General features: G+C 55.7%; 1 protein-coding gene across 1 annotated transcript in view; it reads right to left on the bottom strand.

The window, feature by feature from the left end:
• The window catches only part of LOC144488241 (insulin-like growth factor 1 receptor), an 83,326-nt gene that overhangs the window by 47,472 nt on the left and 13,041 nt on the right, over window positions 1-22,813 (bottom strand). Inside the window, 3 exon segments of the mRNA XM_078206277.1 lie at window positions 14,060-14,340; window positions 20,382-20,508; window positions 20,511-20,576. Of these exon segments, the coding sequence (XP_078062403.1) occupies window positions 14,060-14,340; window positions 20,382-20,508; window positions 20,511-20,576 (474 nt within the window).

Raw genomic sequence — 22,813 nt, 5'->3', positions numbered from 1 at the left:
CCCATACACCCCCTCCCTTTCTCTGTAACCCCCTCCAGCCCCTACACCCCCTCCCTATCTCTGTAACCCCCTCCAGCCCCTACACCCCCCTCCCTATCTCTGTAACCCCCTCCAGCCCCTACACACCCCTCCCTATCTCTGTAACCCCCTCCAGCCCCTACACCCACTCCCTATCTCTGTAACCACCTCCAGCCCCTACACCCCCTCCCTATCTCTGTAACCCCCTCCAGCCCCTACACCCCCTCCCTATCTCTGTAACCTCCTCCAGCCCCTACACCCCCTCCCTATCTCTGTAACCCCCTCCAGCCCCTACACCCCCTCCCTTTCTCTGTAACCCCCTCCAGCCCCTACACCCCCTCCCTATCTCTGTAACCTCCTCCAGCCCCTACACCCCCTCCCTATCTCTGTAACCCCCTCCAGCCCCTACACCCCCTCCCTTTCTCTGTAACCCCCTCCAGCCCCTACACCCCCTCCCTATCTCTGTAACCTCCTCCAGCCCCTACACCCCCTCCCCATCTCTGTAACCGCCTCCAGCCCCTACAGCCCCTCCCTATCTCTGTAACCCCCTCCAGCCCCTACACCCCCTCCCTATCTCTGTAACCTCCTCCAGCCCCTACACCCCCTCCCTATCTCTGTAACCCCCTCCAGCCCCTACACCCCCTCCCTTTGTCTGTAACCCCCTACAGCCCCTACACCCCCTCCCTTTCTCTGTAACCTCCTCCAGCCCCTACACCCCCTCCCTATCTCTGTAACCCCCTCCAGCCCCCTACACCCCCTCCCTTTCTCTGTAACCTCCTCCAGCCCCCTACACCCCCTCCCTATCTCTGTAACCCCCTCCAGCCCCTACACCCCCTCCCTATCTCTGTAACCTCCTCCAACCCCTACACCCCCTCCCTATCTCTGTAACCTCCTCCAGCCCCTACACCCCCTCCCTATCTCTGTAACCTCCTCCAACCCCTACACCCCCTCCCTATCTCTGTAACCTCCTCCAGCCCCTACACCCCCTCCCTATCTCTGTAGCCTCCTCCAGCCCCTACACCCCCCTCCCCATCTCTGTAACCTCCTCCAGCCCCTTCACCCCCCTCCCTATCTCTGTAACCTCCTCCAGCCCCTACACCCCCCTCCCTATCTCTGTAACCCCCTCCAGCCCCTACACCCCCTCCCTATCTCTGTAACCCCCTCCAGCCCCTACACCCCCTCCCTATCTCTGTGACCTCCTCCAGCCCCTACACCCCCTCCCTATCTCTGTAACCCCCTCCAGCCCCTACACCCCCTCCCTATCTCTGTAACCCCCTCCAGCCCCTACACCCCCTCCCTATCTCTGTAACCCCCTCCAGCCCCTACACCCCCTCCCTATCTCTGTAACATCCTCCAGCCCCTATACCCCCTCCCTATCTCTGTAACCTCCTCCAGCCCCTACACCCCCTCCCTATCTCTGTAACATCCTCCAGCCCCTATACCCCCTCCCTATCTCTGTAACCTCCTCCAGCCCCTACACCCCCTCCCTCTCTCTGTAACCTCCCCCAGCCCCCTACACCCCCTCCCTATCTCTGTAACCCCCTCCAGCCCCTACACCCCCTCCCTATCTCTGTAACCCCCTCCAGCCCCTACACCCCCTCCCTATCTCTGTAACCTCCTCCAGCCCCTACACCCCCTCCCTATCTCTGTAACCCCCTCCAGCCCATACACCCCCTCCCTATCTCTGTAACCCCCTCCAGCCCCTACACCCCCTCCCTATCTCTGTAACCTCCTCCAACCCCTACACCCCCTCCCTATCTCTGTAACCTCCTCCAGCCCCTACACCCCCTCCCTATCTCTGTAACCTCCTCCAACCCCTACACCCCCTCCCTATCTCTGTAACCTCCTCCAGCCCCTACACCCCCTCCCTATCTCTGTAGCCTCCTCCAGCCCCTTCACCCCCCTCCCCATCTCTGTAACCTCCTCCAGCCCCTTCACCCCCCTCCCTATCTCTGTAACCTCCTCCAGCCCCTACACCCCCCTCCCTATCTCTGTAACCCCCTCCAGCCCCTACACCCCCTCCCTATCTCTGTAACCCCCTCCAGCCCCTACACCCCCTCCCTATCTCTGTAAGCTCCTCCAGCCCCTACACCCCCTCCCTATCTCTGTAACCCCCTCCAGCCCCTGCACCCCCTCCCTATCTCTGTAACCTCCTCCAGCCCCTACGCCCCCTCCCTATCTCTGTAACCCCCTCCAGCCCCCTACACCCCCTCCCTATCTCTGTAACCTCCTCCAGCCCCTACACACCCTCCCTATCTCTGTAACCCCCTCCAGCCCCTACACCCCCTCCCTATCTCTGTAACCTCCACCAGCCCCTACACCCCCTCCCTATCTCTGTAACCCCCTCCAGCCCCTACACCCCCTCCCTTTCTCTGTAACCCCCTCCAGCCCCTACACCCCCTCCCTATCTCTGTAACCTCCTCCAGCCCCTACACCCCCTCCCTATCTCTGTAACCCTCTCCAGCCCCTACACCCCCTCCCTTTCTCTGTAACCCCCTCCAGCCCCTACACCCCCTCCCTATCTCTGTAACCTCCTCCAGCCCCTACACCCCCTCCCTATCTCTGTAACCGCCTCCAGCCCCTACAGCCCCTCCCTATCTCTGTAACCACCTCCAGCCCCTACACCCCCTCCCTATCTCTGTAACCTCCTCCAGCCCCTACACCCCCTCCCTATCTCTGTAACCCCCTCCAGCCCATACACCCCCTCCCTTTCTCTGTAACCCCCTCCAGCCCCTACACCCCCTCCCTATCTCTGTAACCCCCTCCAGCCCCTACACCCCCCTCCCTATCTCTGTAACCCCCTCCAGCCCCTACACACCCCTCCCTATCTCTGTAACCCCCTCCAGCCCCTACACCCCCTCCCTATCTCTGTAACCACCTCCAGCCCCTACACCCCCTCCCTATCTCTGTAACCCCCTCCAGCCCCTACGCCCCCTCCCTATCTCTGTTACCTCCTCCAGCTCCTACGCCCCCTCCCTATCTCTGTTACCTCCTCCAGCTCCTCCACCCCCTCCCTATCTCTGTTACCTCCTCCAGCTCCTACACCCCCTCCCTATCTCTGTTACCCCCTCCAGCTCCTACACCCCCTCCCTATCTCTGTAACCCCCTCCAGCCCCTACACCCCCTCCCTATCTCTGTAACCCTCTCCAGCCCCTACACCCCCTCCCTGTCTCTGTAACCCCCTCCAGCCCCTACGCCCCCTCCCTATCTCTGTAACCCCCTCCAGCCCCCTACACCCCCTCCCTATCTCTGTAACCTCCTCCAGCCCCTACACACCCTCCCTATCTCTGTAACCCCCTCCAGCCCCTACACCCCCTCCCTATCTCTGTAACCCCCTCCAGCCCCTACACCCCCTCCCTATCTCTGTAACCTCCTCCAGTCCCTACACCCCCTCCCTATCTCTGTAATCCCCTCCAGCCCCTACACCCCCTCCCTTTCTCTGTAACCCCCTCCAGCCCCAACACCCCCTCCCTATCTCTGTAACCTCCTCCAGCCCCTACACCCCCTCCCTATCTCTGTAACCCCCTCCAGCCCCTACACCCCCTCCCTTTCTCTGTAACCCCCTCCAGCCCCCTACACCCCCTCCCTATCTCTGTAACCTCCTCCAGCCCCTACACCCCCTCCCCAACTCTGTAACCGCCTCCAGCCCCTACAGCCCCTCCCTATCTCTGTAACCCCCTCCAGCCCCTACACCCCCTCCCTATCTCTGTAACCTCCTCCAGCCCCTACACCCCCTCCCTATCTCTGTAACCCCCTCCAGCCCCTACACCCCCTCCCTTTCTCTGTAACCCCCTCCAGCCCCTACACCCCCTCCCTTTCTCTGTAACCTCCTCCAGCCCCTACACCCCCTCCCTATCTCTGTAACCCCCTCCAGCCCCCTACACCCCCTCCCTTTCTCTGTAACCTCCTCCAGCCCCCTACACCCCCTCCCTATCTCTGTAACCCCCTCCAGCCCCTACACCCCCTCCCTATCTCTGTAACCTCCTCCAACCCCTACACCCCCTCCCTATCTCTGTAACCTCCTCCAGCCCCTACACCCCCTCCCTATCTCTGTAACCTCCTCCAACCCCTACACCCCCTCCCTATCTCTGTAACCTCCTCCAGCCCCTACACCCCCTCCCTATCTCTGTAGCCTCCTCCAGCCCCTACACCCCCCTCCCCATCTCTGTAACCTCCTCCAGCCCCTTCACCCCCCTCCCTATCTCTGTAACCTCCTCCAGCCCCTACACCCCCCTCCCTATCTCTGTAACCCCCTCCAGCCCCTACACCCCCTCCCTATCTCTGTAACCCCCTCCAGCCCCTACACCCCCTCCCTATCTCTGTAACCTCCTCCAGCCCCTACACCCCCTCCCTATCTCTGTAACCCCCTCCAGCCCCTGCACCCCCTCCCTATCTCTGTAACCCCCTCCAGCCCCTACGCCCCCTCCCTATCTCTGTAACCCCCTCCAGCCCCCTACACCCCCTCCCTATCTCTGTAACCTCCTCCAGCCCCTACACACCCTCCCTATCTCTGTAACCCCCTCCAGCCCCGACACCCCCTCCCTATCTCTGTAACCCCCTCCAGCCCCTACACCCCCTCCCTATCTCTGTAACCTCCTCCAGCCCCTACACCCCCTCCCTATCTCTGTAACCCCCTCCAGCCCCTACACCCCCTCCCTTTCTCTGTAACCCCCTCCAGCCCCTACACCCCCTCCCTATCTCTGTAACCTCCTCCAGCCCCTACACCCCCTCCCTATCTCTGTAACCCCCTCCAGCCCCTACACCCCCTCCCTTTCTCTGTAACCCCCTCCAGCCCCTACACCCCCTCCCTATCTCTGTAACCTCCTCCAGCCCCTACACCCCCTCCCTATCTCTGTAACCGCCTCCAGCCCCTACAGCCCCTCCCTATCTCTGTAACCACCTCCAGCCCCTACACCCCCTCCCTATCTCTGTAACCTCCTCCAGCCCCTACACCCCCTCCCTATCTCGGTAACCCCCTCCAGCCCATACACCCCCTCCCTTTCTCTGTAACCCCCTCCAGCCCCTACACCCCCTCCCTATCTCTGTAACCCCCTCCAGCCCCTACACCCCCCTCCCTATCTCTGTAACCCCCTCCAGCCCCTACACACCCCTCCCTATCTCTGTAACCCCCTCCAGCCCCTACACCCCCTCCCTATCTCTGTAACCACCTCCAGCCCCTACACCCCCTCCCTATCTCTGTAACCCCCTCCAGCCCCTACGCCCCCTCCCTATCTCTGTTACCTCCTCCAGCTCCTACGCCCCCTCCCTATCTCTGTTACCTCCTCCAGCTCCTCCACCCCCTCCCTATCTCTGTTACCTCCTCCAGCTCCTACACCCCCTCCCTATCTCTGTTACCCCCTCCAGCTCCTACACCCCCTCCCTATCTCTGTAACCCCCTCCAGCCCCTACACCCCCTCCCTATCTCTGTAACCCTCTCCAGCCCCTACACCCCCTCCCTATCTCTGTAACCCCCTCCAGCCCCTACGCCCCCTCCCTATCTCTGTAACCCCCTCCAGCCCCCTACACCCCCTCCCTATCTCTGTAACCTCCTCCAGCCCCTACACACCCTCCCTATCTCTGTAACCCCCTCCAGCCCCTACACCCCCTCCCTATCACTGTAACCCCCTCCAGCCCCTACACCCCCTCCCTATCTCTGTAACCTCCTCCAGCCCCTACACCCCCTCCCTATCTCTGTAACCCCCTCCAGCCCCTACACCCCCTCCCTTTCTCTGTAACCCCCTCCAGCCCCTACACCCCCTCCCTATCTCTGTAACCTCCTCCAGCCCCTACACCCCCTCCCTATCTCTGTAACCCCCTCCAGCCCCTACACCCCCTCCCTTTCTCTGTAACCCCCTCCAGCCCCTACCCCCCCTCCCTATCTCTGTAACCTCCTCCAGCCCCTACACCCCCTCCCCATCTCTGTAACCGCCTCCAGCCCCTACAGCCCCTCCCTATCTCTGTAACCCCCTCCAGCCCCTACACCCCCTCCCTATCTCTGTAACCTCCTCCAGCCCCTACACCCCCTCCCTATCTCTGTAACCCCCTCCAGCCCCTACACCCCCTCCCTTTGTCTGTAACCCCCTACAGCCCCTACACCCCCTCCCTTTCTCTGTAACCTCCTCCAGCCCCTACACCCCCTCCCTATCTCTGTAACCCCCTCCAGCCCCCTACACCCCCTCCCTTTCTCTGTAACCTCCTCCAGCCCCCTACACCCCCTCCCTATCTCTGTAACCCCCTCCAGCCCCTACACCCCCTCCCTATCTCTGTAACCTCCTCCAACCCCTACACCCCCTCCCTATCTCTGTAACCTCCTCCAGCCCCTACACCCCCTCCCTATCTCTGTAACCTCCTCCAACCCCTACACCCCCTCCCTATCTCTGTAACCTCCTCCAGCCCCTACACCCCCTCCCTATCTCTGTAGCCTCCTCCAGCCCCTACACCCCCCTCCCCATCTCTGTAACCTCCTCCAGCCCCTTCACCCCCCTCCCTATCTCTGTAACCTCCTCCAGCCCCTACACCCCCCTCCCTATCTCTGTAACCCCCTCCAGCCCCTACACCCCCTCCCTATCTCTGTAACCCCCTCCAGCCCCTACACCCCCTCCCTATCTCTGTGACCTCCTCCAGCCCCTACACCCCCTCCCTATCTCTGTAACCCCCTCCAGCCCCTACACCCCCTCCCTATCTCTGTAACCCCCTCCAGCCCCTACACCCCCTCCCTATCTCTGTAACCCCCTCCAGCCCCTACACCCCCTCCCTATCTCTGTAACATCCTCCAGCCCCTATACCCCCTCCCTATCTCTGTAACCTCCTCCAGCCCCTACACCCCCTCCCTATCTCTGTAACATCCTCCAGCCCCTATACCCCCTCCCTATCTCTGTAACCTCCTCCAGCCCCTACACCCCCTCCCTCTCTCTGTAACCTCCCCCAGCCCCCTACACCCCCTCCCTATCTCTGTAACCCCCTCCAGCCCCTACACCCCCTCCCTATCTCTGTAACCCCCTCCAGCCCCTACACCCCCTCCCTATCTCTGTAACCTCCTCCAGCCCCTACACCCCCTCCCTATCTCTGTAACCCCCTCCAGCCCATACACCCCCTCCCTTTCTCTGTAACCCCCTCCAGCCCCTACACCCCCTCCCTATCTCTGTAACCCCCTCCAGCCCCTACACCCCCCTCCCTATCTCTGTAACCCCCTCCAGCCCCTACACACCCCTCCCTATCTCTGTAACCCCCTCCAGCCCCTACACCCCCTCCCTATCTCTGTAACCACCTCCAGCCCCTACACCCCCTCCCTATCTCTGTAACCCCCTCCAGCCCCTACGCCCCCTCCCTATCTCTGTTACCTCCTCCAGCTCCTACGCCCCCTCCCTATCTCTGTTACCTCCTCCAGCTCCTCCACCCCCTCCCTATCTCTGTTACCTCCTCCAGCTCCTACACCCCCTCCCTATCTCTGTTACCCCCTCCAGCTCCTACACCCCCTCCCTATCTCTGTAACCCCCTCCAGCCCCTACACCCCCTCCCTATCTCTGTAACCCTCTCCAGCCCCTACACCCCCTCCCTATCTCTGTAACCCCCTCCAGCCCCTACGCCCCCTCCCTATCTCTGTAACCCCCTCCAGCCCCCTACACCCCCTCCCTATCTCTGTAACCTCCTCCAGCCCCTACACCCCCTCCCTATCTCTGTAACCCCCTCCAGCCCCTACACCCCCTCCCTATCTCTGTAACCCCCTCCAGCCCCTACACCCCCTCCCTATCTCTGTAACCTCCTCCAGCCCCTACACCCCCTCCCTATCTCTGTAACCCCCTCCAGCCCCTACACCCCCTCCCTTTCTCTGTAACCCCCTCCAGCCCCTACACCCCCTCCCTATCTCTGTAACCTCCTCCAGCCCCTACACCCCCTCCCTATCTCTGTAACCCCCTCCAGCCCCTACACCCCCTCCCTTTCTCTGTAACCCCCTCCAGCCCCTACACCCCCTCCCTATCTCTGTAACCTCCTCCAGCCCCTACACCCCCTCCCCATCTCTGTAACCGCCTCCAGCCCCTACAGCCCCTCCCTATCTCTGTAACCCCCTCCAGCCCCTACACCCCCTCCCTATCTCTGTAACCTCCTCCAGCCCCTACACCCCCTCCCTATCTCTGTAACCCCCTCCAGCCCCTACACCCCCTCCCTTTCTCTGTAACCCCCTCCAGCCCCTACACCCCCTCCCTTTCTCTGTAACCTCCTCCAGCCCCTACACCCCCTCCCTATCTCTGTAACCCCCTCCAGCCCCCTACACCCCCTCCCTTTCTCTGTAACCTCCTCCAGCCCCCTACACCCCCTCCCTATCTCTGTAACCCCCTCCAGCCCCTACACCCCCTCCCTATCTCTGTAACCTCCTCCAACCCCTACACCCCCTCCCTATCTCTGTAACCTCCTCCAGCCCCTACACCCCCTCCCTATCTCTGTAACCTCCTCCAACCCCTACACCCCCTCCCTATCTCTGTAACCTCCTCCAGCCCCTACACCCCCTCCCTATCTCTGTAGCCTCCTCCAGCCCCTACACCCCCCTCCCCATCTCTGTAACCTCCTCCAGCCCCTTCACCCCCCTCCCTATCTCTGTAACCTCCTCCAGCCCCTACACCCCCCTCCCTATCTCTGTAACCCCCTCCAGCCCCTACACCCCCTCCCTATCTCTGTAACCCCCTCCAGCCCCTACACCCCCTCCCTATCTCTGTAACCTCCTCCAGCCCCTACACCCCCTCCCTATCTCTGTAACCCCCTCCAGCCCCTGCACCCCCTCCCTATCTCTGTAACCCCCTCCAGCCCCTACGCCCCCTCCCTATCTCTGTAACCCCCTCCAGCCCCCTACACCCCCTCCCTATCTCTGTAACCTCCTCCAGCCCCTACACACCCTCCCTATCTCTGTAACCCCCTCCAGCCCCGACACCCCCTCCCTATCTCTGTAACCCCCTCCAGCCCCTACACCCCCTCCCTATCTCTGTAACCTCCTCCAGCCCCTACACCCCCTCCCTATCTCTGTAACCCCCTCCAGCCCCTACACCCCCTCCCTTTCTCTGTAACCCCCTCCAGCCCCTACACCCCCTCCCTATCTCTGTAACCTCCTCCAGCCCCTACACCCCCTCCCTATCTCTGTAACCCCCTCCAGCCCCTACACCCCCTCCCTTTCTCTGTAACCCCCTCCAGCCCCTACACCCCCTCCCTATCTCTGTAACCTCCTCCAGCCCCTACACCCCCTCCCTATCTCTGTAACCGCCTCCAGCCCCTACAGCCCCTCCCTATCTCTGTAACCACCTCCAGCCCCTACACCCCCTCCCTATCTCTGTAACCTCCTCCAGCCCCTACACCCCCTCCCTATCTCTGTAACCCCCTCCAGCCCATACACCCCCTCCCTTTCTCTGTAACCCCCTCCAGCCCCTACACCCCCTCCCTATCTCTGTAACCACCTCCAGCCCCTACACCCCCCTCCCTATCTCTGTAACCCCCTCCAGCCCCTACACACCCCTCCCTATCTCTGTAACCCCCTCCAGCCCCTACACCCCCTCCCTATCTCTGTAACCACCTCCAGCCCCTACACCCCCTCCCTATCTCTGTAACCCCCTCCAGCCCCTACGCCCCCTCCCTATCTCTGTTACCTCCTCCAGCTCCTACGCCCCCTCCCTATCTCTGTTACCTCCTCCAGCTCCTCCACCCCCTCCCTATCTCTGTTACCTCCTCCAGCTCCTACACCCCCTCCCTATCTCTGTTACCCCCTCCAGCTCCTACACCCCCTCCCTATCTCTGTAACCCCCTCCAGCCCCTACACCCCCTCCCTATCTCTGTAACCCTCTCCAGCCCCTACACCCCCTCCCTGTCTCTGTAACCCCCTCCAGCCCCTACGCCCCCTCCCTATCTCTGTAACCCCCTCCAGCCCCCTACACCCCCTCCCTATCTCTGTAACCTCCTCCAGCCCCTACACACCCTCCCTATCTCTGTAACCCCCTCCAGCCCCTACACCCCCTCCCTATCTCTGTAACCCCCTCCAGCCCCTACACCCCCTCCCTATCTCTGTAACCTCCTCCAGCCCCTACACCCCCTCCCTATCTCTGTAACCCCCTCCAGCCCCTACACCCCCTCCCTTTCTCTGTAACCCCCTCCAGCCCCTACACCCCCTCCCTATCTCTGTAACCTCCTCCAGCCCCTACACCCCCTCCCTATCTCTGTAACCCCCTCCAGCCCCTACACCCCCTCCCTTTCTCTGTAACCCCCTCCAGCCCCTACACCCCCTCCCTATCTCTGTAACCTCCTCCAGCCCCTACACCCCCTCCCCATCTCTGTAACCGCCTCCAGCCCCTACAGCCCCTCCCTATCTCTGTAACCCCCTCCAGCCCCTACACCCCCTCCCTATCTCTGTAACCTCCTCCAGCCCCTACACCCCCTCCCTATCTCTGTAACCCCCTCCAGCCCCTACACCCCCTCCCTTTCTCTGTAACCCCCTCCAGCCCCTACACCCCCTCCCTTTCTCTGTAACCTCCTCCAGCCCCTACACCCCCTCCCTATCTCTGTAACCCCCTCCAGCCCCCTACACCCCCTCCCTTTCTCTGTAACCTCCTCCAGCCCCCTACACCCCCTCCCTATCTCTGTAACCCCCTCCAGCCCCTACACCCCCTCCCTATCTCTGTAACCTCCTCCAACCCCTACACCCCCTCCCTATCTCTGTAACCTCTTCCAGCCCCTACACCCCCTCCCTATCTCTGTAACATCCTCCAACCCCTACACCCCCTCCCTATCTCTGTAACCTCCTCCAGCCCCTACACCCCCTCCCTATCTCTGTAGCCTCCTCCAGCCCCTACATCCCCCTCCCCATCTCTGTAACCTCCTCCAGCCCCTTCACCCCCCTCCCTATCTCTGTAACCTCCTCCAGCCCCTACACCCCCCTCCCTATCTCTGTAACCCCCTCCAGCCCCTACACCCCCTCCCTATCTCTGTAACCCCCTCCAGCCCCTACACCCCCTCCCTATCTCTGTAACCTCCTCCAGCCCCTACACCCCCTCCCTATCTCTGTAACCCCCTCCAGCCCCTACACCCCCTCCCTATCTCTGTAACCCCCTCCAGCCCCTACACCCCCTCCCTATCTCTGTAACCCCCTCCAGCCCCTACACCCCCTCCCTATCTCTGTAACATCCTCCAGCCCCTATACCCCCTCCCTATCTCTATAACCTCCTCCAGCCCCTACACCCCCTCCCTATCTCTGTAACATCCTCCAGCCCCTATACCCCCTCCCTATCTCTGTAACCTCCTCCAGCCCCTACACCCCCTCCCTCTCTCTGTAACCCCCTCCAGCCCCTACACCCCCTCCCTATCTCTGTAACCCCCTCCAGCCCCTACACCCCCTGCCTATCTCTGTAACCCCCTCCAGCCCCTACACCCCCTCCCTATCTCTGTAACCCCCTCCAGCCCCTACACACCCTCCCTATCTCTGTAACCCCCTCCAGCCCCTACACCCCCTCCCTATCTCTGTAACCCCCTCCAGCCCCTACACCCCCTCCCTATCTCTGTAACCCCCTCCAGCCCCTACACCCCCCTCCCTATCTCTGTAACCCCCTCCAGCCCCTACACCCCCCTCCCTATCTCTGTAACCCCCTCCAGCCCCTACACCCCCTCCCTATCTCTGTAACCCCCTCCAGCCCCTACACCCCCCTCCCTATCTCTGTAACCTCCTCCAGCTCCCAGAGAAAACCCACGGGTGAGAACTTTCAAACAGGGACCCAAACTGCAAATTGCACCTGGCTCCCACTTTCTCTGAAGACTAAGGAAATTTGGCATGTCCGCTACGACTCTCACCAACCTTTACAGATGCACCATAGAAAGCATTCTTTCTGGTTGTATCACAGCTTGGTCTGGGGCTCCTGCTCTGCCCAAGACCACAAGAAACTACAAAAAGTCGTGAATGTAGCCCAATCCCATCTCGCAAACCAGCCTCCCATCCATTGGCTCCGTCTACACTTCCCGCTGCCTCGGGGAAAAGCAGCCGGCATAATCAAGGACCCCCCCCCCCCCACGCACCCCGGACATTCTCTCTTCCACCTTCTTCCGTCGGGAAAAAGATACAAAAGTCTGAGGTCACGTACCGACCGACTCAAGAACAGCTTCTTCCCTGCTGCTGTCAGACGTTTGAATGGACCTACCTCGCATTAAGCTGATCTTTCTCTACACCCTAGCTGTGACTGTAACACTACATTCTGCACTCTCTCCTTTCCTTCTCTATGAACGGTATGCTTTGTATAGCGCGCAAGAAACAATACTTTTCACTGTATCCCAATACATGTGACAATCATGAATCAAATCAAGTTATCAGGTGCTGAGAGGCACCCAGCCCCAATCCCCTCGATCCCATGCATTTTACCCTAGCTCGTCCCTGCCACTGAGGGATAATTTAGCATGGCCAATCCACCTAACCTGCACATCTTTGGACACTAAGGGACAATTTAGCATGGCCAATCCCCCTAACCTGCACATCTTTGGACACTAAGGGACAATTTAGCATGGCCAATCCCCCTAACCTGCACATCTTTGGACACTAAGGGACAATTTAGCATGGCCAATCCACCTAACCCGTACATCTTTGGACTGTGGGAGGAAACCCACGCAAACATGGGGAGAACGTGCAGACTCCACACAGACAGTGACCCGAGGCCGGGAATCGAACCCGGGTCCCTGGCGCTGTGAGACATCAGTGCTAACCACTGGGCCACCATCCCACTCCCAGTCAACAACACTTCCCAGGGACGTACCAATAACTGCTTTAAATCCTGCCCTAGTTTGTCTGAGCAAATTGCAATGCCTCGCATCTCTCTGAATTAAACTGCATCCGCCATTCCTACTCCCACTGGCCCAGTTGCCCAGGATCCCACTGGATTATCAGGGTGGTTGTATCCCTTTGCTATAGCGGGGATGTTCCTACAGAAGGAACTCTTCAAATGCAGACAATAAAGATAGAACAAAACTTACTCCAACTTATAAATCAAAGAAAGGGTTTAATAAAGAAACTTTATTTCTCCAAACTTGGGGCCTTCCCCTGGGTCATTCCAAACGCAACACAATTCCAAACAGGTTCTTATTTATCGTGAGTCAGCTGGTCAGCTGACAATCACATCATTCTGTGATTGGTTCCACGGTTTACTGGGTCAGCTGACCCTTACAGCTTGTTATCATTGGTCCATAAGACATAGGAGCAGAATGAGGCCACTCGGCCCATCGAGTCTGCTCCGCCATTCGATCATGGCTGATATTTTTCTCATCCCCATCCTTCTGCCTTTTCCCCATAATGTGGAGGTGCCGGCGTTGGACTGGGGTAAACACAGTAAGAAGTTTAACAACACCAGGTTAAAGTCCAACAGATTTATTTGGTTGCTTGTGTGGCTTTTGCTACCAAATAAACCTGTTGGACTTTAACCTGGTGTTGTTAAACTTCTTACTGTGTTTTCACCATAACCCTGATCCCCTTATTTATCAAGAACCGATCTATCTCTGTCTTAAAGACACTCAATGACCCGACCTCCACAGCCTTCTGCGGCAAAGAGTTCCACAGATTCACCACTCTCTGGCTGGAGAAATTCCTCCTCATCTCTGTTTCAAAGGATCATCCCTTTAGCCTGAGGTTGTGCCTCTGGTTCTAGTTTTTCCTACTAGTGGAAACATCCTCTCCACGTCCACTCTATCCAGGCCTCGCAGTATCCTGTAAGTTTCAATAAGATCCCCCCCGTCATCCTTCTAAACTCCCAACGAGTACAGACCCAGAGTCCTCAACCGTTCCTCATACGACAAGCTCTTCATTCCAGGGATCATTCTTGTGAACCTCCTCTGGACCCTTTCCAAGGCCCGGCACATCCTTCCTTAGATACGGGGCCCAAAACTGCTCACAATACTCCAAATGGGGTCTGACCAGAGCGTTACTGGTGATGCTACAGCCAATACAAAGTTGTCATCGGTTACATTCTACCAGGCGTGGATCTGGGGGACGGGGGGGGGGGGGGGGGGGGGGGGGGGGGGGGACGCAGTGACTCACCCTCTGGCATGGTGCGGGCGAAGGCGAAAGTGGCGGCACTGCAGCCCACCTTCTGCGCGGCGTGGTTGCACACGTGGATGTTGACGCGGTACTCGGTGAAGTGGCGGAGGTTGGAGATGACAATGCTCTCTCTGTTCAGCACCTTGTCCTCAAAGTAAGGGTAGGTCCACGTGCTGCTTCCCCTCCGCGTCCGACCCAGTTCCCCCGTCACGTTGAAGCCCAGCTCCGACAGCGAGCCGTTTGCCAGCGGCGCCAACTCGTCGCCCACACCATCCACGCCCCTGCGTTGCCATGGCGACCTGCAGAGAGCGGGCGACACGAGGGCGTGACCCGGATTATGAATGCAGTTTGGCTACAGTTAATATAGATCACTTTTAAATAGACTCTGTAGACTGTTTGCTGTTTAAATAGACTCTGTGGACTGTTTACTGTTTAAATAGACTCTGTAGACTGTTTGCTGTTTAAATAGACTCTGTGGACTGTTTGCTGTTTAAATAGACTCTGTAGACTGTTGCTGTTTAAATAGACTCTGTCGACTGTTTGCTGTTTAAATAGACTCTGTGGACTGTTTGCTGTTTAAATAGACTCTGTCGACTGTTTGCTGTTTAAATAGACTCTGTCGGCTGTTTGCTGTTTAAATAGACTCTGTGGACTGTTTGCTGTTTAAATAGACTCTGTGGACTGTTTACTGTTTAAATAGACTCTGTGGACTGTTTGCTGTTTAAATAGACTCTGTAGACTGTTTGCTGTTTAAATAGACTCTGTCGACTGTTTGCTGTTTAAATAGACTCTGTGGACTGTTTGCTGTTTAAATAGACTCTGTCGACTGTTTGCTGTTTAAATAGACTCTGTCGGCTGTTTGCTGTTTAAATAGACTCTGTGGACTGTTTGCTGTTTAAATAGACTCTGTGGACTGTTTGCTGTTTAAATAGACTCTGTCGACTGTTTGCTGTTTAAATAGACTCTGTCGACTGTTTGCTGTTTAAATAGACTCTGTAGACTGTTTGCTGTTTAAATAGACTCTGTCGACTGTTTGCTGTTTAAATAGACTCTGTCGGCTGTTTGCTGTTTAAATAGACTCTGTAGACTGTTTGCTGTTTAAATAGACTCTGTAGACAATTTGCTGTTTAAATAGACTCTGTCGACTGTTTGCTGTTTAAATAGACTCTGCAGACTGTTTGCTGTTTAAATAGACTCTGTAGACTGTTTGCTGTTTAAATAGACTCTGCAGACTGTTTGCTGTTGAAATAGACTCTGTAGACTGTTTGCTGTTTAAATAGACTCTGTAGACTGTTTGCTGTTTAAATAGACTCTGTCGACTGTTTGCTGTTTAAATAGACTCTGTGGACTGTTTGCTGTTTAAATAGACTCTGTCGACTGTTTGCTGTTTAAATAGACTCTGTCGGCTGTTTGCTGTTTAAATAGACTCTGTGGACTGTTTGCTGTTTAAATAGACTCTGTGGACTGTTTGCTGTTTAAATAGACTCTGTCGACTGTTTGCTGTTTAAATAGACTCTGTAGACTGTTTGCTGTTTAAATAGACTCTGTCGGCTGTTTGCTGTTTAAATAGACTCTGTAGACTGTTTGCTGTTTAAATAGACTCTGTAGACAATTTGCTGTTTAAATAGACTCTGTCGACTGTTTGCTGTTTAAATAGACTCTGCAGACTGTTTGCTGTTTAAATAGACTCTGTAGACTGTTTGCTGTTTAAATAGACTCTGTAGACAATTTGCTGTTAAAATAGACTCTGTAGACTGTTTGCTGTTTAAATAGACTCTGCAGACTGTTTGCTGTTTAAATAGACTCTGTAGACTGTTTGCTGTTTAAATAGACTCTGTAGATTGTTTGCTGTTTAAATAGACTCTGTAGACAATTTGCTATTTAAATAGACTCTGTCGGCTGCTTGCTGTTTAAATAGACTCTGTAGACTGTTTGCTGTTTAAATAGACTCTGTAGATATTCCTGTCCTATCCGAGTGATGTTTCTGATTCTGGATCACTGGCGACACAATTCACATTTTCCCAGATTTGTGCAATGTGGACACAGTCTGGAATTAATACCTATCGGGAGTGAACCAGGTGGGACAGTGATCACATCTCCTCCCAGAGGAGGAGAGGACACGAAGATTGCTTCCAATTGGATTTTGGGAAGGGCTCCTGCTCTCACATTTACAATTATAGTGATACATTCTCTCCCCCACTCCCCCGTGGGAGCGAGTCCCACATTCTTGCCCCACTCCTCCATGGGAGCGCGTCCCACATTCTCCCCCCCACTCCCCCCGTGGGAGCGAGTCCCACACATTCTACCCCCACTCCCCCCGTGGGAGCGAGTCCCACATTCTCCCCCCGTGGGAGCGAGTCCCACACATTCTACCCCCACTCCCCCCGTGGGAGCGAGTCCCACATTCTCCCCCCGTGGGAGCGAGTCCCACATTCTCCCCCACTCCCCCCGTGGGAGCGAGTCCCACATTCACCCCCACTCCCCCCGTGGGAGCGAGTCCCACATTCTCCCCCCACTCCCCTCGTAGGAGTGAGCCCCACATTCTCCCCCACAAGCCCTGTGGGAGCGACTCCCACATTCTCCCCCCACTCCCCCTGTGGGAGTGAGTCCCACATTCTCTCCCACTCTCCCCGTGGGAGCGAGTCCCACATTCTCCCCCCACTCCCCCATGGGAGCAAGTCCCACATTCTTGCCCCACTCCTCCATGGGAGCGCGTCCCACATTCTCCCCCCCACTCCCCCGTGGGAGCGAGTCCCACATTCTCCCCCCACTCCCCCCGTGGGAGCGAGTCCCACATTCTACCCCCACTCCCCCCGTGGGAGCGAGTCCCACATTCTCCCCCACTCCCCCCGTGGGAGCGAGTCCCACATTCTACCTACCGCTAGACATATTGAAACCAATCAAACAATTTAGGATATGCAATAAAAATTGAGGAGAGGTTAATCTACTCCCGTTACTAAGTCTCTAATGGATATTATTACAGGGTAATCTCCTACCTCGGTTTCCTCCCTTTAACGGTCTTAGATTTCCTGAAAAATAAAAACACTCCAGTTAGTCGAATAGATACAGAGTAAAGCTCCCTCTACGCTGTCCCCCATCAAACACTCCCAGGACAGGTACAGCACGGGGTTAGATACAGAGTAAAGCTCCCTCTACACTGTCCCCCATCAAACACTCCCAGGACAGGTACTGCACGGGGTTAGATACAGAGTAAAGCTCCCTCTACACTGTCCCCATCAAACACTCCCAGGACAGGTACAGCACGGGGTTAGATACAGAGTAAAGCTCCTCTACACGGTCCGCATCAAACACTCCCAGGACAGGGACAGCACGGGGTTAGATACAGAGTAAAGCTCCCTCTACACGGTCCCCATCAAACACTCCCAGGACAGGGACAGCACGGGGTTAGATACAGAGTAAAGCTCCCTCTACACTGTCCCCCATCAAACACTCCCAGGACAGGTACAGCACGGGGTTAGATACAGAGTAAAGCTCCCTCTACACTGTCTCCCATCAAACACTCCAGGGCAGGTACAGCACGGGGTTAGGTACAGAGTAAAGCTCCCTCTACACTGTCCCCCATCAAACACTCCCTGGACAGGTACAGCACGGGGTTAGATACAGAGTAAAGCTCCCTCTACACTGTCCCCATCAAACACTCCCAGGACAGGTACAGCACAGGGTTAGATACAGAGTAAAGCTCCCTCTACACTGTCCCCCATCAAACACTCCCAGGACAGGTACAGCACAGGGTTAGATACAGAGTAAAGCTCCTCTACACTGTCTCCCATCAAACACTCACAGGACAGGTACAGCACGGGGTTAGTTACAGAGTAAAGCTCCCTCTACACTGTCTCCCATCAAACACTCCCAGGACAGGTACAGCACGGGGTTAGATACAGAGTAAAGCTCCCTCTACACTGTCCCCCATCAAACACTCCCAGGACAGGTACAGCACGGGGTTAGATACAGAGTAAAGCTCCCTCTACACTGTCTCCCATCAAACACTCCCAGGGCAGGTACAGCACGGGGTTAGATACAGAGTAAAGCTCCCTCTACACTGTCTCCCATCAAACACTCCCAGGACAGGTACAGCACGGGGTTAGATACAGAGTAAAGCTCCCTCTACACTGTCTCCCATCAAACACTCCCAGGGCAGGTACAGCACGGGGTTAGATACAGAGTAAAGCTCCCTCTACACTGTCTCCCATCGAACACTCCCAGGACAGGTACAGCACGGGGTTAGATACAGAGTAAAGCTCCCTCTACACTGTCTCCCATCAAACACTCCCAGGACAGGTACAGCACAGGGTTAGATACAGAGTAAAGCTCCTCTACACTGTCCCCCCATCAAACACTCCCAGGACAGGTACAACACGGGTTAGATACAGAGTAAAGCTCCCTCTACACTGCCCCCATCAAACACTCCCAGGACAGGTACAGCACGGGGTTAGATACAGAGTAAAGCTCCTCTACACTGCCCCCATCAAACACTCCCAGGCCAGGTACAGCACGGGGTTAGATGTTAGATACAGAGTAAAGCTCCCTCTACACTGTCCCCATCAAACACTCCCAGGACAGGTACAGCACGGGGTTAGATACAGAGTAAAGCTCCCTCTGCACTGTCCCCCATCAAACACTCCCAGGACAGGTACAGCACAGGGTGAGATACAGAGTAAAGCTCCCTCTACACTGTCCCCATCAAACACTCCCAGGACAGGTACAGCACGGGGTTAGATACAGAGTAAAGCTCCCTCTACACTGCCCCCATCAAACACTCCCAGGACAGGTACAGCACGGGGTGAGATACAGAGTAAAGCTCCCTCTACACTGTCCCCATCAAACACTCCCAGGACAGGTACAGCACGGGTCAGGGTCGGGTTTAGGTTTAGGGCTGGTTTTGGTATTTTAGGGTTAGGGTTAAGGGTTAGGGTTCAGGGTTAAGGTTAGGGTTAGGGTTAGTGTTAGGGTTAAGGGTTAGGGTTAAGGTTAAGGGTTAAGGTTAAGGGTTAGGGTTAAGGGTTAGGGTTAAGGGTTAGGGTTAAGGGTTGGTGTTTAAGGTTAGGGTTAAGGGTTAGCATTAATGGTTACGGTTAGCGTTAAGGGTTAAGGTTAAGGGTTAGGGTTAGTGTTAGGGTTAATGGTTAGGGTTATGGTTAAGGGTTGGGGTTAAGGGTTGGGGTTAAGGGTTAGCGTTAAGGGTTAGCGTTAAGGGTTAGGGTTAAGGGTTAGGGTTAAGGGTTAGGGTTAAGGATTAGGGTTAAGGATTCGGGTCAAGGATTAGGGTCAAGGGTTAGGGTTAAGGGTTAGGGTTAAGGGTTAGGGTTAAGGGTTTGGGTTAAGGGTTAAGGGTTAGGGTTAAGGATCAGGCTTAGGGTTATGGGTTAAGGGTTAAGGTTAGGGTTAGGGTTAACGTTAAGGGTTAGGGTTAGGGCTAACAATTAGGGTTAGGGTTAAGTTTAAGGGTTAGGGTTCAGGGTTAGGGTTCAGGGTTAGGGTTCAGGGTTAGGGTTCAGGTTAGGGTTCAGGGTTAGGGTTCAGGGTAGGGTTCAGGGTAAGGGTTCGGGGTAAGGGTTCGGGGTAAGGGGTTCGGGGTAAGGGTTCGGGGTAAGCGTTCGGGGTAAGGGTTCGGGGTAAGGGTTCGGCTTAAGGGTTGAGGTTTAGGATTAAGGGTGAAGGGTTAGGGTTAGGGTTCAGGTTAGGGTTTAGGGTTAGGATTAAGGGTTAAGGGTTAGAGTTATGGTTAGGGTTAAGGGTTAGGCCTAAGGGTTGGGGTTTAGGGTTAGGATTAAGGGTTAAGGGTTAGGGTTAGAGTTAGGGGGTTAGGGTTAGAGTTAGGGGGTTAGGGTTAGAGTTAGGGGGTTAGGGTTAGGGTTAGGGTTAGGGTTAGGGTTGAGGTTGAGGTTGGGGTTGGGGTTGGGGTTTAGGGTTAGGGTTAAGGGTTAGGGTTTAGGGTTAGGATTAAGGGTTAAGGGTTAGGGTTAGGGTTGGGGTTGGGGTTGGGGTTGGGGGTTAGGGTTGGGGTTAAGGGTTAAGGGTTAGGGTTAGGGTTAGGGTTGGGGTTGGGGGGTTAGGGTTGGGGTTAGAGGTTCGGGCTGGATTTGGTATTTTACCTGGGCATGAAGATGGAATTGTGCAGGAAGTTTTCGAATTTCTTGCGGAAGGAGGTTAGGGTTAGGGTTAGGGTTAGGGTTAGGGTTTAGGGTTAGGATTAAGGGTTAAGGGTTAGGGTTAGGGTTAGGGTTGGGGTTGGGGTTGGGGTTGGGGTTCGGGTTTAGGGTTAGGGTTGGGGTTAGAGGTTCGGCTGGATTTGGTATTTTACCTGGGCATGAAGATGGAATTGTGCAGGAAGTTTTCGAATTTCTTGCGGAAGGAGGTTTCCTCGGCCTCCAGTTCGAGTTGAGCCTGTGTTTTACATTGACAGCAGCGATTCCCACTCTCGTCCTGCTGTCGTTCAGTCCATTGCTGTCGTAATCGTCCGGGTAATTGGCTACAACGCTGGTCGGTAATTTCATCCCTAAATGGACAGGGATCAGAGGGCAGGTCAGTGTGGGACAGTGTCTCCCAGTATCTCCCAGTGCATCCCAGAGTGGGTCACTGCATTCCAGTGCGTTCCAGTGTCTCCTAGTATGGCTCAATGTCTCCCATTGCATTCCAGTGTCTCCCAATGCATTGCAATGTGCCCCAGTGTGGGTCAGTGTCTCCCAGTGTGGGTCAGTGTCTCCCAGTGTGGGTCAGTGTCTCCCAGTGGGTTTCAGTGTCTCCCAGTGGGTTTCAGTGTGGGTCAGTGTGTCCCAGTTTCTCCCCAGTGACATTACAATGTGTCCCAGTGTGGATCAGTGCATTACAATGTGTCTCCCAGTGCATTCCAGTGTCTCCCAGTGCGTTCCAGTGCATTCCAGTGTTTCCCAGTGCGTTCCAGTGTCTCCCAGTGCGTTCCAGTGCATTCCAGTGTTTCCCAGTGCGTTCCAGTGTCTCCCAGTGCGTTCCAGTGTCTGTTGTATCTGTCCTCAATCATTGTAATCACATCGTTCAGAGAGAAAGACTTGGTAAATGCTGAAAGTTAAAAGTTGACAAATCCCCGGGAGAGGTGACTGCCATCCCAGTGACTCCCAGATGACGGATACACTGCCTCTCGTTTCCCAAACTTCCCTGGCTTCCGGAATGGTCCCAGAGGATGGAAATCGCGAATGTATCACCACCGCTGCTCGGAAAGGAGAGAGACTGAGAGCAGGAGGGTTAGTGAGTCTGTCACAGGGACACTCTCCGCTGTGAAAGGGAAATCAGGCAGAGTGAAATGTACTGGAATTCTTCAAGGAACAAGGTGGATGCAGGGATAGTGGAGTCAGGAACTTTAGGAACATTTAAGAAGCTATTGGATAGGCACATGGAGTACTTCGGATGATAGGGAGGAAATAGCTTGATCTGGGTTTCAGACAAAGCTCGGCACAACTCGTGGGCCGAAGGCCTGTTCTGTGCTGTACTGTTCTATGTTCTATATAAAGGGGAACCAGTAGATGCGGTGTACTTAGATTGCCAAAAGGCATTTGACAAGGTGCGGTCTGAGGATCGTACAAAGGATCAGAGCTCGTGGTGTCGGGGGTAACATATTAGCAAGGATAGAGGATTGGTTAGTTAACAGGATATGTAGAGTAGGAATAAATGGGTAATTTCTGGGTTGGCAAGTTGTGACAATTGGATTCATTGCTGTTAATAATTTATATCAATAATTTGATTTTTGATTTGATTTATTATTGTCACATGTATTGGGATGCAGTGAAAAGTATTGTTTCTTGCGCGTTAAACAGACAAAAGCATACCGTTCATAGAGAAGGAAAGGAGAGAGTGCAGAATGTAGTGTTACAGTTACAGCTCGGGGACAGAGAAAGATCAGCTTAATGCGAGGTAGGGTCCATTCATAAGACTTGGATGAAAGGACACAATGTACTGAGCGAACTTCACTGATGATACAAGGATAAGTAGGACAGTGAGCTGTGAAGGGGGCATAATGGGCGGCACGGTGGCCCAGTGGTTAGCACTGCTGCCTCACAGCGCAGGGACCCGGGTTCGATTCCCGGCCTCGGGTCACTGTCTGTGCGGAGTCTGCACGTTCTCCCCGTGTCAGCGAGGGTTTCCTCCGGGTGCTCCGGTTTCCTCCCACAGTCCGAAAGGTGTGCGGGTTAGGGTGGATCGGCCGTGCTAAATTGACCCTAGTGTCAGGGGGATTGGTAGGGTAAATGTGTGGGATTGCGGGAGATGGGGCCTGGGTGGGATTGTGGTCGGTGCAGACTCGATGGGCCAAATGGCCTCCCTCTGCACTGTAAGATTCAATAAGGAGTCCGCAAAGGGATATCGATAGGTGCCAGTGAGTGGGCAGAATTTCGGCAAATGGGAGTGCGATTTGGGATAAGAGGGAAACTTGTCCACATTGGGAGGAAGAATGGGAGAAACAGAATATTATTTAATTGGGGAGGGACAGAGAGACACCTGTCTTCCGACATTCCCAGAAAGCAGAACTCTGAGTTACAGAGGGATCTGGGCGTCCTGGCACATGACCCACTTGGGGTTATCCTGCAAATACAGCGAGAGATTAGGAACGCAAATGGAATGTTTATGACAAGGGGAATGGGATATAAAAGTCAGGATGTTTCTACCACAGCTGTACAGGGCCTCGGTGAGACCACATCTGGAGCCCTGGGTATGGCTTTAGTCTCCTTTTATGAAGACAGGATACAAACGCATTAGAAGCAGTCC

The sequence above is a fragment of the Mustelus asterias genome, unplaced genomic scaffold (genome assembly GCF_964213995.1).
Source record: "Mustelus asterias unplaced genomic scaffold, sMusAst1.hap1.1 HAP1_SCAFFOLD_1401, whole genome shotgun sequence".
NCBI classification, from domain to species: domain Eukaryota; kingdom Metazoa; phylum Chordata; class Chondrichthyes; order Carcharhiniformes; family Triakidae; genus Mustelus; species Mustelus asterias.
Note: the sequence above shows the minus strand (reverse complement) of the source record. Positions and strands in the feature narration are given on the sequence as shown.